The 17,454-nt window shown below is 45.2% G+C and overlaps 1 protein-coding gene across 2 annotated transcripts in view; it reads left to right on the top strand.

Annotated features, from left to right (window-relative positions):
* Positions 1-1,237: 1,237 nt before the first annotated feature.
* NUP210 (nucleoporin 210) overlaps positions 1,238-17,454 on the top strand; it is a 50,475-nt gene continuing 34,258 nt past the window's right edge. Inside the window, exons 1-10 of one of the 2 annotated variants that reach the window (XM_083869820.1) lie at positions 1,238-1,501; positions 8,857-8,993; positions 10,119-10,250; positions 11,065-11,161; positions 12,696-12,846; positions 13,174-13,306; positions 14,024-14,182; positions 14,969-15,037; positions 15,333-15,439; positions 16,365-16,505. In XM_083869820.1, the coding sequence (XP_083725946.1) occupies positions 1,341-1,501; positions 8,857-8,993; positions 10,119-10,250; positions 11,065-11,161; positions 12,696-12,846; positions 13,174-13,306; positions 14,024-14,182; positions 14,969-15,037; positions 15,333-15,439; positions 16,365-16,505 (1,287 nt within the window). In that variant the 5' untranslated portion in view covers positions 1,238-1,340. Of the gene's footprint in view, positions 1,502-8,856; positions 8,994-10,118; positions 10,251-11,064; positions 11,162-12,695; positions 12,847-13,173; positions 13,307-14,023; positions 14,183-14,968; positions 15,038-15,332; positions 15,440-16,364; positions 16,506-17,454 lie in introns of those variants that run through there. The other variant, XM_083869819.1, reaches the window with a different exon arrangement.

The following is a 17,454-nucleotide window of genomic DNA, read 5'->3' as shown; positions in this document are numbered from 1 at the left end:
AAATGAGTAATACACACATAGAAGCTGCAGGGAGAAGTGAACTGTCCAGCAGCACACATTCCTCTGGGATAGAAAGTGGAACAGCATTGCTGAGGTACTGATAAATAAAACACGAGCTGAATAAATAGTGCAAAAAGTGCTCCTACATAAAGAAAATGTCCTGTATAAGTTTACTTGCTTAGAATAAATGAGAATTGGTTAACTTCTGTAATACCACCTAAATGAGATCTGGGTAAACTCTTAGGTGGTGTCCCTGGACAGCAGCTGATCTTCTGGGCAGGAATTAACAATCTACTCCAAAATGTTTGTTCCCTTCCTGAAATCCATTCAGGATTGATGCATACATGTAGTATCCCTCTGTCACTGGTAAGGACAGGCAGATCCTCCACACATGGAACATCTCTCATCCAAGGAGAGGCTGGGACAACTGGGATCGTTCAGCCTGGAGAAGCTTTGGGGTGACTTAATTGTGGCCCTTCCTGTACCTTAAGCGGCTGACAAAAAAGATGGGGAGAGGCTATTTACAAGAGCCTGGGGTGACAGGAAAAGGGAGAATGGGTTCAAACTGAAAGAGGGGTGTTTGAGATTAGATGTTGAGAAGAAATTCCTCCCTGTGAGGGTGGGCAGGCCCTGGCACAGCGTGCCCAGAGCAGCTGTGGCTGCCCCTGGATCCCTGGCAGTGCCCAAGGCCAGGTTGGACACTGGGGCTTGGAGCAGCCTGGGACAGTGGCAGGTGTCCCTGCCATGGCAGGGGTGGATGTCGGTGCTTTAAGGTCCTTTCCAGCCCAAACCATTCTGAGGTGCTGTGATAACGAATGAACTGTAGCCCAGCTCGGCTGTTAGCCCCGTGTACCCGGGGAACATGAGGGGGGCCAGGAAGGTCAATGGCACCCGGCTTGTTCCAGCACCGTGTGGCGGCAGGACCGTGGCCCTCTGCTGGGCTCGGGTGAGGCCACGCTGCCAATCCTGCCTTCAGTTTTGGTACCCCGCGACATAACAGACACTGAGATGCTGCAGCCGGTCCGGGGAAGGGTCTGGAGCAGGACTGTGAGATGCTTGGTGTTACGGCCAGTGCAATTCCTCCGCGAGCGGGCGGGCGGTGCGGCCCTGAGGGGCGGAGGGCAGGGGGAGGCCGTGCCCTGCCCCCGGGCGGTCCTGCCCTGCCCTGCCCGTCCCCCCGGGCGGCCCTGCCCTGCCCCTGGGACTCCCTGCCCTGCCCCCGGGCCTTCCTGCCCGTCCCCCGGGCAGCCCAGCCCAGCCCAGCCCAGCCCGGCCCGGCCCCCCGGGCCCGGCGCGCAGCTCCCGCCGCACTTTGGCGCCCCGCAGGTCCCGCCCGCAGCATGGCTCCCCCCGCGCCCGGGGCGCTGCTTCTCCTCCTCCTCCTCCTGCTGCAGCACCTCGCCGCCTCCTCCAAGCTCAACACCCCCAAGGTGCTGCTCCCTTTCACCCGCGGCACCCGCGTCAACTTCACGCTCGAGGCCAGCGAGGGTTGCTACCGATGGTGAGTGCAGGTGCCGCCGCCCTTTGTCCGTGTGTCCCCCCCGCCGGCACCTGCGGCCGGGCCTGGCGGCTCCCGGGGCAGCCGGGCCCTCTCACCGCCTTCCCCTCGCTGCGGGTGGGTTTGCGGGAGCAGACATGGAGGTAATCCCTGCGGGGAAAGGTTGTTTATTCTGTGCAGCGGGGGTTAAACCCGCTGGAGAGGGGCAGTGCCTGCAGGCCGGGCCCTGAGCAGAAGGTCCCTGCCTGTAAAGGAAGCTTCCCGCCCTGGCTCCGTGCCCGACATGTGCATCACACCCCGTGTGCACCCACCCGCACTTGTCCACCTGCTTCTCCTTGTGGCCCACACACACATGCTCCACCTGCTTCTCCATCTACCGTGCCCCCCGCACACCCGCGGTGCCCCCCTGCACACATCGCCCCGCTCCTGCGGGTGTGAGGGCAGTGCCAGGGCTGGTGCTGCTGCTGGGAAAATGTCCCTTCCCTCGCTGGAGTAAGGAATGAAGCTCCTGACTGCTCTGAGCTCAGGGTATGGACATACAGGAGTCCTAGCTAAGTCGGGAGCCTCTCACTGCTGCTCTAAGTGTAGGTAACAGCACCCTTCATACTTCATCTGGGGACGGTGAAGTCGAGTTTTGAAAGTGAAAGCTTTCCCGGTTTTCTCAGTGGTGAGCACGTGGGATGTGCTCCAGGAACTCCCCCCTTCCTGCCTGGCACGGGGGGAGGACTGGGCAGTGCTGAGCACGGGGGCTGAAGGCAAATCCTGCAGCATGTGCGACTTTGGAAAGCTCACAGTAGTCTTTGTGTTGAATGTTGCCAATTCCTTATCCTTTCTGTCGCGCTGCAGAATGGTAACTTAATCAGTAATGTGCAGGAGGTACCCACCTGAAAAAGAAGCCGCAGTCAAGGTATGTTTAGGGTGATACCTATGTGCCAGACGGATGCATGTAGCAATTTTCAGTTGTTTTGCATCTGGCAGTTACTGAAATCAGTCTTAAAAGGCTATGTTTTAATTCTTTGTCTGTTTTCTTTGCTTGGTTGTTGTACATTTCTCATCTCTGGGCTGGGAACAGACTTTTGATCTATGACAGTTTACATATTCGAGGGTGCTTAGGCAGAAGACCAGTAATTAATTTTATCCAGAAGTCAAGTAAACCATAGTTACTAGATGAGCTGCTTGTGGTCATGTAATTTAATTTTTAATGGACCGCTTTAGTGAGATCTGACAAGTGTGGGTTTTTTCTCTTTCCTTACTCTAATTTTTGAAGGCTACTGAGTCTTTAAAAGGATTTGGTTTGCCAGTGAGCTGTTAGGTGATGCTGGGCTGGCTGCAGCCATTCCTGTACATGCCAGGTGCCCCCATCTGTCAGAAACATGGAGATCTTTGCTAATCTCACTGAAGTCTACAAATGAAAAGATGTAAGATTGTTCTCCAGAGAAATGTCAGATTTGATCTCCTTTCATATCTCTAATGGAGGTGATTTTTGTGCACTTCAGAGCACGTTCTGTGGGTGCCGTTTGCCACTATGCAATGACTCATATCCCTCATGCACACAGGCTTCAACATCCTTTTGCATCCTCTCCCTCTGCCCTTCAGAGATGAATTTTGGTTGCAAATTGAGGAAACTACACCTACTTGACCTTCTGCGTGCCGTCATTTTCTGCGGCAGGATTGTAAATGGGCGTTTATTCACTTCTGCTTTGCAAGGCCTGGCAGGATGTGGGTTACAGAACCCAACATGTGCTCAGCAAACCCTCCAGAGCAAGCAGGAGCTCTGTGTGTGTGTGTGTGTGTGTGACTGAGCAGTTGTATCTGGGGCTTTGTCCCTCTGCATCCCTGTCCCCGCAGGCCTGGAGCTTTTGGGGGTTTAAAAAGAAATGTACCTGGATCAGGAGCACCACAGCCCCTTGCTGACAGGTTTCCTGTGCTTCCTGTCAGAAGGAGCTGTTGAACTAGAGTTAGGAAGTACCAAATGCAATGGCTGAGAAGGAGTGACTCCTCCTCACAGTTGAGAAATGATGGGTGTGTTTGCGTGCATCACAGCAGGGATTTGAATGGCAATGGCCAGATTCAGGCCCTCTGTGTCTGGAGAGGGGACTGGGGGTTTGTAATGAGGGAGATCGTGGGGTTAGAGGTGGCCTGTGAGAGCTGTTCTGTTGTACAGCAGCATCTGAGAGCAAATGACACCTTTTGAAGGCCTGCATTACTCATCTCAAACATTCAGAATTCAAAGACAAGTGTCCAATTTCCTGAAAGATCAGTCTGTAGCAAGTTGTGGCCCTTTTTTTCCCAATTTCCCTTTCAGCCTTCCAGTTGACCTCTGAAAGTAGGATACTTTCAAAGTGGTTGTAGTGGTGTCTGAGAATTCCACTGATTCAGAGGGAAAAGATCAAGATCCGTCCCAGCAGATTGAGAGCAGTGGTAAAGTTGTAAGTGTAGTTATGAAGTATTTTCTGATTTTCAAGATGCTCATGCCTTCTGGAGTTTGGGTTGCCTTTATGTTGTAGTAATTTTTTGGGAAAAGCTTTGTTTTCAAAGCACACTGTTTCTCTCTGTAAATATTGTGTGTGGTGCTATCTTCAGGCATAAAACACAGTTTGTGCAGATATATTTAGCTTTTATATTGCATCGGTGTTTGTCTTTTAATTACCTTAATCCAGAAATTACACCTGAAAGAATGAAAGCATTCACAACCAGAATTTTCTCCTTGAAACCTGCCATACCATAATAACATTTTCAGAGGGAGGAGGGGAGGACACACACAAAAAATACATTTCCCCCCAAGGTACACAGCATGTATTTGTAGCAGAAATTATCTGCAGTGTACAAATATGTTTGCATATTTCATTATTTCATAGAGTGTAGAATTGAGATACGTGGTGAGAGCTGGTGGAAGTGAAGAGGAGTTTATTGCCATCTTAGTGAAAGGTTTGTGTGTGGTATGAAGCCCTCACTGAGGAGGTTGTATAGAGGTGATTGCCATGGGAGAGGAGCTGGTGGCAGAGTGGTAGAGATGCTGTGGCTGAGTGGTGTTGGAGCTGTGGGATGCACAGGGACTTCCAGAGAGCCCAAAACACTGCACAATGCTGCTGTCGCAGTGGTTGGCTGGCAAAGCTCATTTTCTAGCTCCTTATCTTGTCATGTTTTTGTTGTAAATTGATCTCCATCAATTGAAATCCATCACTCCTCCACAGGATATATGTGGTGGTGTATGTGCTTTTAAAGATCTGTATTAGTGTTGTTCATTGAGCTCTGCTGCTGTGCTATAAGACCAGTAGTGTCATCCCTGTTAATCTGGGAGTTATGTTGTTTCCTGCATCACCTGTTTTACCACCGGTCTAAAAAAACCTGTCTGACTCTCACTGAACACTGTTTTTGTGTGAGATACTGTTAACTTCCATTAAATAATGTTTGTTATCCCCCTCTCTGCTTCTCACTTGCTCTGCATTTCCCACTTGTAAGGCATTGCAGTGGGCAGTAGGGTGTTCCCCCTCTCCCTGACTGACCTGTCCGTGCTTTCCCAGCCAGGCTACGAGCTCTTGGAGGTGCCAGCACAAGTTCAGAGCTGGGCTGGGGTGTCCTTGCTGGTAAAGTGAGAGGGGCTGTGCTGCTGTGGCCCAGGTGTGTGTGTGTGTTACCTGAGAGTGCTGGCTCAGAACCAGAGCAGGGGGTGTGGATCTATAACAGAGGTGCTCTGCCAGAGCCCAGGAGGCACAAGAAATAATATTTGTTTCTCTTAGCTGATGTGCCAATATCAGTGCAAGTTTACTGTTGAAAAAAGCTTTTTCTCAGTCTGAGCCTCACCTGCCTGCTAAGGCAGACAGAAGGATTAGGGACTTGTTGATTTTGGGCAGCTTTTCATTGCTGAACATCCATGTTTTAGGACTTTTGCTCATTTTTTACTCCCAAGAGTGACTATATAATGTCTCTGGTGTATTGGTCAGTCCAATCTTCCCAAACTCTTGGAATGTTTTACTACCCAGTTTCCCTCTGACTACGTATCTGCCCAAATGCAGATAAAATTCTAAATATAGAATATTTTTAGAATAAAATTCTAAAATATCAGATCAACTGCCAATTGTGGTGCAGCTCCACAGAGGTGGACTTTTGCTGACTCAGTCAGCTGAGTTTAGTTTGAAGAGCTGGCAGAGGAGTATAAAACATTGGAGCAATAGGAATCAACAGAGAATTGCCGGGGAGAGAGTCAGGAATAGATGCCTGATCTTTGAACCAACTGTTAAATAAATGAAGTATAATGTAGTGGGGTATTGATGTGTGGTGGTACAGAGCAGTCGATAAAGAAGGCAGGCCTGCCTTTGGGTAGATGTGTGGATACAGCCTTGGCTCGTGGCTGGTGTCTGGGGCCGTGGAGGGGGATGAAATCGTGAATGAAACAGAAATTGACAGGAGGACTGGCAGCCTCTGCCAGTGCCATTCATTCCTCAGCAAGTAGGATTTTACTCGGAGGGAAACAGGAATTGGGGACTTTTGTGAGCTTTTTTCCCCTGCCCTCCTCACTCTTCTTTCAAGTGCTTCCTCCCTGCCTTACAGGGGCTGGTGTGGGATCCAGAGCTGGTGCCAGAAATGCTTCCCATTGCTGCCTTCTCAGGATCTAATTTTGCCCTCTGACAAGCCCAGCTCTCAATGTCACACACTGCTGAAGAGCTGCTGGAGTTGGCAGAGGATATAAATTGCAGTTTTTGTCACTTAAAGCTGAAGTTTCTTTTCCTTGCCCATCCAGGACCCAGCAGTAATCCCAGAGTAGTGCTGCTGTAATCTCCAGCCTGGTTGATTAATGCCTTTGCCTCTCTGTGCTTGGCCCTGCCCCCAGGTAGCTGTAAACAAAATGTGCTTTTGATACTGCCAAGTGATAGAGGAGTCATCAAATACTTCATATGTTCTGCTGGAAAAAGCACTACTCATGCAGATTGTTTTTAAATATAAATCCATAGGAAACCAAGCCTCAGAAAGACCCACTTGAGTAAAATTGGTATAGAAGACATTGAGCTGATATTCTACCTCTTAAACCACTGCTAGAAGCCAGATAGTTCCTAATCCTAGTTTCTCTGCTGCAGTGACTGGCTTTTAGCTGTAAAAAGCTTGAAAGTTCCCTCAAAATTGTGGAGTGTATGTAACTTTAGAGTTAAAATTTAATTTTTGTTGATCTTTGTTCCTCCCTTTTTCTAGTCTGAAAAGTATCCTGTAATTAGATTCAGTTTTACAACACCACTGTTAGTGCTAACCACAGTGGTTTTGTATTACAATTCATAGGCAGATATTAAAAGAGCAAATACAAACCACAGTGAAACCCCCGTTGTGTTGTAAACACAATCAATTCCAGACTGCAAGAATACAAACCCCTCAAATTAATAACAAAAAATCTAATGGCAGAGAATATTAAGCAGTGTAAAGAGCTAAATAAAAGTCGATTTCCTACATATAATACTTACTTAAAAATACCTGCATGCAGACTAAGTCAAATACACATGCTCAGCTTCAAAAGCCAACCAGCCAAGTACAGGAAAAGCTTTACTTGTTGTGAATGCTAATGTTGTTTAAAGAAACTTGCTGAATGTTGGAAAGCTGTTTGATAGTTGCCTGAGAACAACAGGAAAATAACTAATTACTTGCTTTTAATCTCTAAAAATTTTTTTCATTTTTTAGAGTAAAGCCAAGCATGCTACTAATACAGAAAATAATTTCATTTTAGAAACAGTGTAAACCCTACTATAAAAAAGTTGCACATATTTGTGTATATTGTTTAGGTATGTAGAATAGATATAAACAAACAATTTTCAGCTTTAAGCTTCTAATTGGTGTTTAAATTGCCCATTGCATGCTGCTGTGGGCTGTTTTTTCCTTGATCAGATAAAATACTTCGAAATTCTGGGTCAGCCGTTGGTACGGTTGTTTCAAAATCCTCTAAAACTATTCTTTATGTAAGCAAAACACTGTTGGGAGCTTAAGGATAGAAGGAGGAGTTGGAATTTTATCGCGGTGGCTACAAGCAGAGAGGTCTGTGCTCACCTGGGCTGCTGCTGTTAACTTTCAGATAATTGAGTGTGATGTGTTATTTTTCAATAGATACAATTTTAGTTAAGGAGAAATTTAGTTTTTCTCTGGTGTGAATCTGTTGGTTGTGCCAGTAAGAGAAGGAGGTAAAAGCTGTGTCTGGGGATTCAGGGGTAAATGACATTGCTGTTTGTTTGGAGCTCCTGTCCTGCTCCTTCCCGGGTTAGAGAATTTTCCCCACTCATCCCAGGTAGGCATTTTTGTACATCCTCCAGAAAAACAGTCTAAACCCATCCAGCTTCCCCATCTCCACCAGGAGGGCTGCAGTGCCCGGTTTAGATTGCCTTTACCAGACAGCGCAGCGTTTTCATCAGCGCTGCTCTCGTCATCCGCAGGAGCAATTCCCGAGCAGCTTTGTCACCCGGCAGTGCTGGCTTGCATTGTTTTAATCCTTCAAAGGGCCCTTGTGAGCGGCTCCCGGGCACACAGCGGGGATATTTCGGGGCTGGGTCCCGGTGCTGCCTCTCCCTCTCTCCCTGCCGGGCCGGGAGGAGCAGCTGGGACTGGCACGGCCCGGGGTGCTTAGCAAGGCTTTGCCTGCTGGAACATTTCCCTGGCTCTGCAGGGAATAACGTGGATATGTACACCTCTCAGATGTGGATTGCTGCTAGCTCAGATTGACTTTCAGGAAGCTTGGGTTTTAATAACTCTGCAAGTTTTGTTGCTTTATCTTGATGGGGTTTTGTTGCTTTATCTTTCTGGTGCAGTGGAAGGGAGAGCTGGGCTCCACTCTGTCATGCCCTGGCCTGCTCCATGGGTTTGGGGGAAATGTTTGATTCCGTGGTGGAGACAATGCTGAGCTTGCATGTGCCTCTCCTCTGGCTTGGCCTTTCCCCATTCTCAGTCCATGCTTACCTTGGAGGTCCTTGAGGAGCTGCTGCCACCCAGCTCTCCCCAAAGTCACCTGCTGACCATGCAGGTGAATTTCTGGGGTGGCTTTGAGGGCGGAGCTGTGCCCCGTGTGCTGACCCCAGCCCCACACAGCACATCCCAGGTGAATTTCTGGGGTGGCTTTGAGGGCGGAGCTGTGCCCCGTGTGCTGACCCCAGCCCCACACAGCATATCCCAGGTGAATTTCTGGGGTGGCTTCGAGGGCAGAGCTGTGCCCCATGTGCTGACCCCAGCCCCACACAGCATATCCCAGGTGAATTTCTGGGGTGGCTTCGAGGGCAGAGCTGTGCCCCATGTGCTGACCCCAGCCCCACACAGCACATCGCAGATGAATTTCTGGGGTGGCTTTGAGGGCGGAGCTGTGCCCTGTGTGCTGACCCCAGCCCACCCCGCAGGTCGTCCACGCGGCCAGAGGTGGCGAGCATCGAGCCACTGGGGCCGGCCGGCTGCCGCTGCTCGCAGAGAGCACTGGTCCAGGCGCGCTCCTCGCAGCCCACGCGCCTCACCACCATCATCTCTGCTGAGGACACACGTGAGTCTGACAAAACTCTGCTTCGCCAGGGCAGCCTGACACCCTCCGGCAGCACAGCTGAGATTTGGAGGTGCACAGATGAATTTCGGTTCCTATGCACAGTCATTTTAGGCTTTCCATGGGTGTGGGTTTTCTGTTTGCCTCAGATAGGTGTTGATGATTTTAATGATACGCCCCAAAAAAAGGTAATTCTTAACCCCCCCTGCCCCCCCAGAATCCACAAATATGGATGACTGAAATATTAAAAAGTATTTAATAAAAATGGCTAATGGAAATTCAGATATGTCGCAGTAGGACATATGAAATAAAGATGCTTGACTCTAGTCAGAAGGTGGTAGAAATCAGAAGCTTTATTTACAGCTCATTCAGCCCTTTTATAACATGCTGCCCTAAGAAGTCACGTTCTTGGTCCATAGGACTGAGACCTCTCCCATTGGCTAAGTAACAGAAGTAGCAAACAACACCTGTTGTTATGTGAAAGGAATATTGTTTACACAAGGTTGTTTTGGGAAAAAGAAAACTGTTGAAAAGTTTTGCTTGAGAAGAGCTAGCAGTTCTCAGGCTCAGAGAATAGCGAGTCCATGATGGATGACTGAAATACAGAAAAGTATTTAATAGAAGTGACTAATGCAAATTCAGATACTTCGTAATTGAAAAAGTTGGAAGTTGTTTTTGTGTCTGTCATACAATGTACCTGATTAGTTTTTATAGTGACAGAGGCAAAACCAGATGGCCAATTAAATGCCGTGCAGTCAGTCACTGAAGGAGTTTATGGGTGTTTATTGTCTGTGAGTAAAAGTCATCAATTTCTCTGGGACATGAGAGCACTGTAGCAACTCTGCATAAGCACTCAGAGACAACACCTGTAGCTATCAGTGCAGATGAAAATCAGAGTTTCTGCAGATCTACTCTGCATTTCAGTGAGCAAGGGAACTGCTTTACTTCCTTGCTGAGCCATCGTTTGACCACGAGTTTCTTCATCGAGGTCACAACTAAGTTTTGGTTCCTTCAGTGTCAGTGTCTTGTGTCACTGGCTAAATTTGAGGTGCATCTTGACTTATTGTTGTTCTTGATGAGCACACCCAGTGTTGTGATTTCTTGTGCTCTTCCTGATGTCTCTTCAAGTGACTGGACAGGTGCTTCGCTGTGATGCCATTGTAGATTTAATTCATGGCATTCAAGTTGTGTCCACAACGAGAGAGCTCTACCTCGAGGATTCACCACTGGAGCTCAAAATTCATGCTTTGGATTCAGAAGGTAAGAGAACTGCTTGTAGGTGATCAAATATATACTGAACGTTCTAACTGTCTGATACATGCACTTTATTTGTCACACAGTTGATAGTCGGAAGCCAAGTGGAGAATTTTAAGGAGATTCTCTGGATAATATACATGGTGTAGTTGTTCTTTTCTCTTTTTTTTTTTTTTTTTTTTCTTTTAAGCTGAGGTAGTCTAAAGAATTTTGCAAAAGGATGTTTTTATGACCAGTCAGGTGTTCAGAGGTGATATTTGAGACCAACCACCCATTGCTCAATCTGTTAATTACTACACAAACACTGACTTTTGGGAGGCACCACATAGGCTCATAAGAGTCAGTGCCTTTGGACTGAATGCATTATTACTTAATAGGAGCAGAAAACTTCTCCTTTTCGTAGCCTGTAGCATCCAAAAAAGAGCCATGATCTGGTAAGAATGCCATGCTTTCAACAATCAAGTTTTGTGCACACATAATACACCAAGCAAGGGATTTTTAGGACAACTGCTGAAAGGAAATAATTTGTCGAGCAGCTATAAAGGGTTGAATTAATTGTTTTGGGTACTTACTGAGCCCATCCCACCTGTTTTTGTAAACCATGAATGCCAGGTGAAATATAGTGGTACGTTAATAATGAAAAGTAAAATTGTTTTTATCCTATGTGTAGTGGTGGATTCGTGGCTTGGTGTTTGTGTAAACTCAAGGATGCTCCATGGTTCTTCTTGTAGGGATAAAACAGAAATTTCCCAGAGAAATAAGTCATCAGACTCTCTGCTTGTTCTCTGTTTTTGTTTTAACCTGGTTGTTTGGTTTGTAGGAAACACGTTCAGCACTTTGGCAGGGTTGGTGTTTGACTGGACAGTGGTGAAGGACCCAGAGGCCGACGGCTTCTCAGAGTCCCACAACGCTCTACGGTAAAGTCATTTCCTCTGCTCTCAAAAGTCTGCTTGGTCTGCTGTGTAAAAGTACTTCCCCACATCTAGGCAGTTTACTGAGCTGATGCCTAAAATTATAATGTTAAGGGTCAATTGTTTCAGGTTAGCTTTTTTTAATTCTACCAACTCGACAGCCTGGGCACTTTGATCTTTGTTTAGTTGAACTGATAGCGTTAGTGAGCAGTTCTGGTAGCTCTGATGCAATAATTGGAAATAAACAGATGCAGTTGTTGATCTTGCTGGAACATCTTGTGTAAAAGGAAGATTTATCAGTAAGATTGTTATTTTAGGATTTCAGCAGAGTTTTATTTTTAGCTTTTTAAGGGAAAAAAAGTTCCCTTCCATTTCAGGTTTCTGTCAACCTGAAGAGTTTCAGGGGTCAGTGGGCACTTACTTCTGGTGTGTTGAAATAGGATGATTCCTTGTGGGGAAACCAGCTCTCCTACAGAGCAGAAAGGTTAACAGCCAACTTCCATCCTCAAACTGATACCCCAAATGCACTGCAGGTGGGGTGGGGGGAGCAAGCAAGACTTTGCTCCTGGGCAAACACAAACTGATTTTGCAGCCTTGGAGAAGCAGCATCAGCTGGGGAAAGCCTTTTAAGACCATAATACACCTGAAGCTGCAGGTACGAGTGAGAGCCAGAATGAGTAGCTTATATTCCCAAGTCCTCATACATATAGAGCTTTTTCTTTCAGTATAAGTATTTGCTGATGTGAATTTAACCAAACTAATATTGATATATTAGTGAATGAAACAAAATTTGACAAGAGATCAAGTTACGCTCTACTGTTAGCATAACTGTGATGGCATAAAAATGTTCTACAGGTGGTACAGCCTTGCAAAATAAATCCAGATTATCATGAATATGTTAATATCCATAACTGTTCTCCATGTGGCTCTGTTGGTTTTACTTTGAAAGTGCACATGAAGCCAGGCAGATGTTGTGCATAATACAGAAGGTGACACCCTGTAAAACATGCTCCTCTTTCCAAAATTTCCAGTCATTTGCCCATTCATGGGAAAATCCTTCCCTCTCTTTTGCCACTTTTCACTGAAGTTTCTAACAGCTACTACAAGTCTTCTACTTGTAGATAATTCTCATAGTCATTTATTAAATACATCCTGGCTTCTTGAGAGAGGTCAGAGTTACGTTCTGGGTTTGTTGAGCTGTTGCTTTTATAAACGTAAGTTTTGGGTCTTGCACATCAGTTCTTCCACAATACAGAGAGTTTTTGCAGTCTCACCTACTGAATAAACTGGAGAGGTCATTGTAGACAACATGTGCAGCCTTCTGATAGCTCACAAGCAAGCTTCAGACAAACTTATCTGTCACAGAAATTAGCTGCAGATACCTCAAAGAACGAGTAAAATTTGGATATCTGGTCCCAGGCAAACATCTTAAATTGGCTTTAAAATGGAAGTGGCTGGGAATAGATGCTCATGTGTTTTCTCTGTGGGTTTACAAAGGTTGGTTAACAATTTTCTCTTCACTTTTTTATTCACCTTTCAGTATACTCAAGTTCTTAGAATCCACTTACATCCCACCTTCCTATATATTGGAAATGGAAAAAGTTGCCAAGCAAGGAGATACCATTCTGGTGTCTGGAATGAAAACAGGGAGTTCTAAGTTGAAGGCAAGACTTCAGGAAAGCATCTATAAGGTAAGATTTCTGAATATCGGGGGGAAGATGGATTTCTGAATGTCTGAATGAGCATCTGTCTCAAGTTTTTCTGTATTCTCCAAAATGATCTTTATTCAGACGTGGTTTTTTTCCTTCATTCTTGCACTGTGTGCACAGAGCGGATCTCTATACCATTCACTGTCCCTTGCATTGCCCTGTTGTGACAAAATTCGAGATGAAAATAAAGAGCCAATTGCAGCAAGAAATGTTTTTCACTTCCAGATTCTAAGTTCCTACTGCATGGTCTGTTTCAAACAAATGAGCTGCTTTTAATGTGGTTACTTTTCTTTGCCCCTCTATCAACAGGATGTACACCCTGCAGAAGTCAGATTGCTTATTTTGGAAAACATCCTTTTAAATCCAGTATATGACATTTATCTTCTGGTAGGAACATCAATTCAGTACAGAGTTCAGAAACTGAGGCAAGGGAAGATCACAGGTTTGTTCTGTTCTCGTTTATTTTTATTTTTTAATGCTTTGTGTGAATTTTTAACTGCCAAGAAATATTAATTGTGTTTAAACTACTTTGTTAATGTTATGCTGTTTTCCTAAGGCATACAGTGATACAGTTGTTTAGTTCTTTCAGTAAAAAAAAAATTGTGCAAATTTGTCAAGGATGTAAAGACAAGGGTAACTTAAAGTAGGAGCCAACACTGTCATTTTAGATGTTGACAGTCACTAAGGAACTGTCTGACTTTGTTACTTAAATCAAACTTAGATTAGTAACTTTTCTAACGGAAAATGTTTTATTGGCAAATGGATTTGCTCCACAAAGTGAAGCCTTTATAAATGTGGGTTAGTTGGCTTTATGCCCATTTCAAAATGCAGTGCCTTGAGTTTTCTCTCCTCTCTCCTTTTTTCCTTTTTTCCCTTTTTTTTTTTTTTTTTTTTCCTTTTGAAGCTGGAAATCAGTTGAATGTTAGGTCTAAGTAGTGAGATGATATAAGTTGGGAATTGAAGTTTCACAGACATCAAATTTGCCAGGAAGCTCATTTTTTGTGTGTGTGTTGGTGTGATGATAGAAGTGCTATTTTTACAAGACACTAGAAGTACTGATTTAATATATGCACTAGGCATCAATAAAAAAAATAATTAGCAGCAGCCAAACACTGCCACACCTGCTTTTATTGTTTGATATCTTCTGTTTCACTGGCAGAGATAGTGATGCCATCAGAGCAGTACGAGCTGCAGCTGCAGAACCACCTCCTCCATCCCCAGGGAGATCCCTCCAGGCCAGTGGCCAAGCTGGACCAGGCAACTTCCACTGTGACTGCATTGCAGCAGGGCCAGACCAACCTCGTCCTGCTGCACAAGAGTATCCTTCCTGGGGAGTGCTGCTCCAGCCAGCGCACCGTGCCAGGGACAGCCTTTCCACACAGAGACATCCAGTTATCCTCACTTGCGCCAAGAGTCAGGAAATCAGGAGCAGTGGTGGAGCCATGGAAAGCAGCACTGCTGTTGAATTCAGTCTCAGCAGGGCTGTCTGATGCCTTGGAATGTTTTAACAAATTAGGTTGGGAAAAGATCACTTAAATCATGTCTGTTCCCCTCAGTCACTGTAGAAATGTGATGGGGCTTTGTCGCTGTAGGACACGAAAGAAAGACTCCAAATATTTCAGAAGGTAAAGAGCATAGAGAAAAGGCTTTGTTGTCTAATCCTTACTACCTTTTATAAGGTGTTCCCATACTGACTTAACATGGTTGGGGTGAATAGGAATGACGCCTCTCTGATCCCATGGGTTAAACCAGAGAAATGGCAAAACACCACCTGGAGAAAGATTGCTTTGAGAAAGGAGAGTTGCTTGCCAAGATAGTTTTGAGAAGAAGCTTTCTTGAGAAATTTTTCCTTGGGAAAAAGTCAGCAGCTGCTAGCAGGCTAGAATCTCTCACAGGGCTTTATTTAATTTTTATATTTCAATCATTATGTTCTCTAGTGAGATCTTTGCAGAGTCCTCACTGTCTTGCAGGGAAGTGGGGATAACGTTTATTTGCAGTGTACAATTAGCTATAAAATAGCCAAAGAGGCATGAGGATTGCCAGGAAAATGCTGATCTTGACTTGGTTTGTGCTGAAGGTGTGTGTTCCTTGACTGAGCCCTCAGGTATCCGCATGCAGGGGGTGTCCAGGCTGCCCAACAGCACTGTCTATGTGGTACCTCCTGCATATTTGGGTTGGTATTGCTGCCATCTTCCTGATTGCTTCATGCAGTTCCTGCCCTTGTTTCTCTGATTTTTATGCTCTGTCTCCATGCTTCCGTTTAGTGCTAGTTTTCACAGAAAAGTAATTTTGTTCATCAAAGCAACTCAACGTGAAATAGGTTTTGTGTGTTTTCTTTTATCTCTGTAGTCAGCAGTTTAAAATAATGAATGTTCATCTGCAGAGTGTGGGCACCAGAAGCAAAATGCTTTTCTCCATTAGATAAAGAGGCTGCTGGTTTGTGCTGTTCAATATTTCCTGTTTTGCAGGATTTACAGTTCATCCAGGTGACAGATGGGTCCTGGAAACGGGCAGACTTTATGAAATTACGATTGATGTGTATGATAAATCAAGCAATAAGGTGTATTTATCTGATGTAAGTTGAAATGTTTAGATACTTTCCAGTGACTGTCTCCTAAATCCTGACTTGCTTTGCAATTATTTGAGTGGTTTCTTATTTACATTGAGACAGGACAGTGCAAAGCATGTTGTTTCTTGCCTTTTCATTTTTGTTTTGTTGTTGTTACTTTTTAAAAATAAAGCACTCTGGGTGATTCAATGTGAAATTATTGGAGTCTTAAGTGCTGTAGAAAATGGCAGGGACAACTCCCACTGTCCCAGGCTGCTCCAAGCCCCAGTGTCCCACCTGGCCTTGGACATTCCAGGGATCCAGGGGCAGCCACAGCTTCTCTGGGCACGCTGTGCCAGGGCCTGCCCAACCTCACAGGGAAGAGCTTCTTCCTAAATTCTTTATACTTGGTATCAAATAGATATAGTTCTTAAAAAAACTACAAAGGAAACAAAATTTTAATAGTTCAGTTGCAAGAAAAATTATATTTATTATTGCTTTTCAGAGTATTGGAGCTATGGGAATGTAATTTTATTTGCCCATAATTGCTCTTTGGGATACAGATCTGAGTTTGAGCCAGAGCTCAGCAGTGTGCTGTTGAGGCAGGATATTCACTTGTTCTTCTGTGTTTCAAGAAGGAAACAATTAGAAAAATACTATAAAATATGAATTATTTAGTGGTATAGATATGGGTACTTCCATGTTAAATTACGTGTTGCCAATAATTAAAAAAAAAAACTTTCTGGAATGGAGTTAATGTTCAGTCTAAAGGTAAAATCTCATTGAAAGACTGAAACTTCTGTAGGGAAAGTTCTGATCAGTTTCAACAATGTGTCTTTGAACCATTTTATTAAACAGTGGTTTGCTCATTGACTTGCTGTTGTTGTTGTCTTTCTGTCCTCTATTGATGTCAGTTACCTGTGGCAACTTCTATCTCATGTTTTGGTTTTAGAACATCAGAATTACTACAGAGCTGTCCAAAGAGCACTTTGAGGTGCTGCAGTCCTCTCTGAATGGATCCTATCATCATGTGATGGCAGTGAAGGCAGGTCAGACCACCATTGATGCTGCACTGACATCAGTAGTTGATCAGGTGTGTCTTTGTGAAAACTCCTCTGCTTCACTGGTAGGCCTGAAAATAATTGAGCTGTGCAGAAGTGACTTCCTAGCAAAAGGAAACCTAAGAATTACATGGGTCTGAGCTGTCTTTGTTTGAACAGATTAAGAACCAAATTCTAAAATCCTTTCTTCATGAAAACTGTCAATTGAGTAAACAGAGGATTTGCTTAAATAAAGACTGTGGGATTTTGCTCCCGAGCATGTGGCAAACTCCTGTGAAGGCAGTGGTGCACAGCACTGATTTCTTTTCTCGTGGCAGATCCTTGTGCTGGGCAAGGGGCCTCTCACAGGCTGAGGGAATTTTACACTTTATTGTGGTAGGATCATCACTCTCATGCCCTGGCCTTGTTCTGCAGTCAGTTACATTGGGGAAGTTTGCTATCAATTGGTAAGTGACCTTAAACTCTGGAATGATAATCTGCCAAATGTATCAGCCTGCACATTTCTCCAAATTAATATTCATTAACTTTCTGCTGGTTGGGCAGGCTGCTGAATGTGTGGCTAACTAGGGCACGTGGTGTGGAAGTGAGTTGCTTTTGCTTGAAAATTCAACACTTCAACCCATTTGCTGTGAAATCATTGTAGTGATTCCTTGAGCAGGGTTTAGTAGCTCCCTGGATGTGATAAAGCCACGGTCCTTCTCTGTGTCAGAGATGTTCTCTTCAATGGAAAGGCACCCCCTGAGAGCTGTTTTTCCCTCAGAGCTGCAGCAGCAGTGTGTTGTGCCAGAGGGTTGTGGCACTGCAGTGACAGCAGAGCAGTGAAGGCCAGCATTTGGGGAGGGCTGAGCAATGGCTCTTCCAGGCTGAATTTTGTACACAGTGGGATGAGCAAAGAGGAAATGTAGGTGTTGAGCCTCCAGATTGATTCTCCAAATGAGGTCCCAAAATAGGAGCAATGAAGGAGCATATTTCTTCTTGTTG

Source organism: Zosterops lateralis, assembly GCF_965231275.1.
Source record: "Zosterops lateralis genome assembly, chromosome: 11".
NCBI classification, from domain to species: domain Eukaryota; kingdom Metazoa; phylum Chordata; class Aves; order Passeriformes; family Zosteropidae; genus Zosterops; species Zosterops lateralis.
The sequence above is the reverse complement of the archived record's forward strand: the minus strand, read 5'-3'. Positions and strand labels throughout refer to the sequence as shown.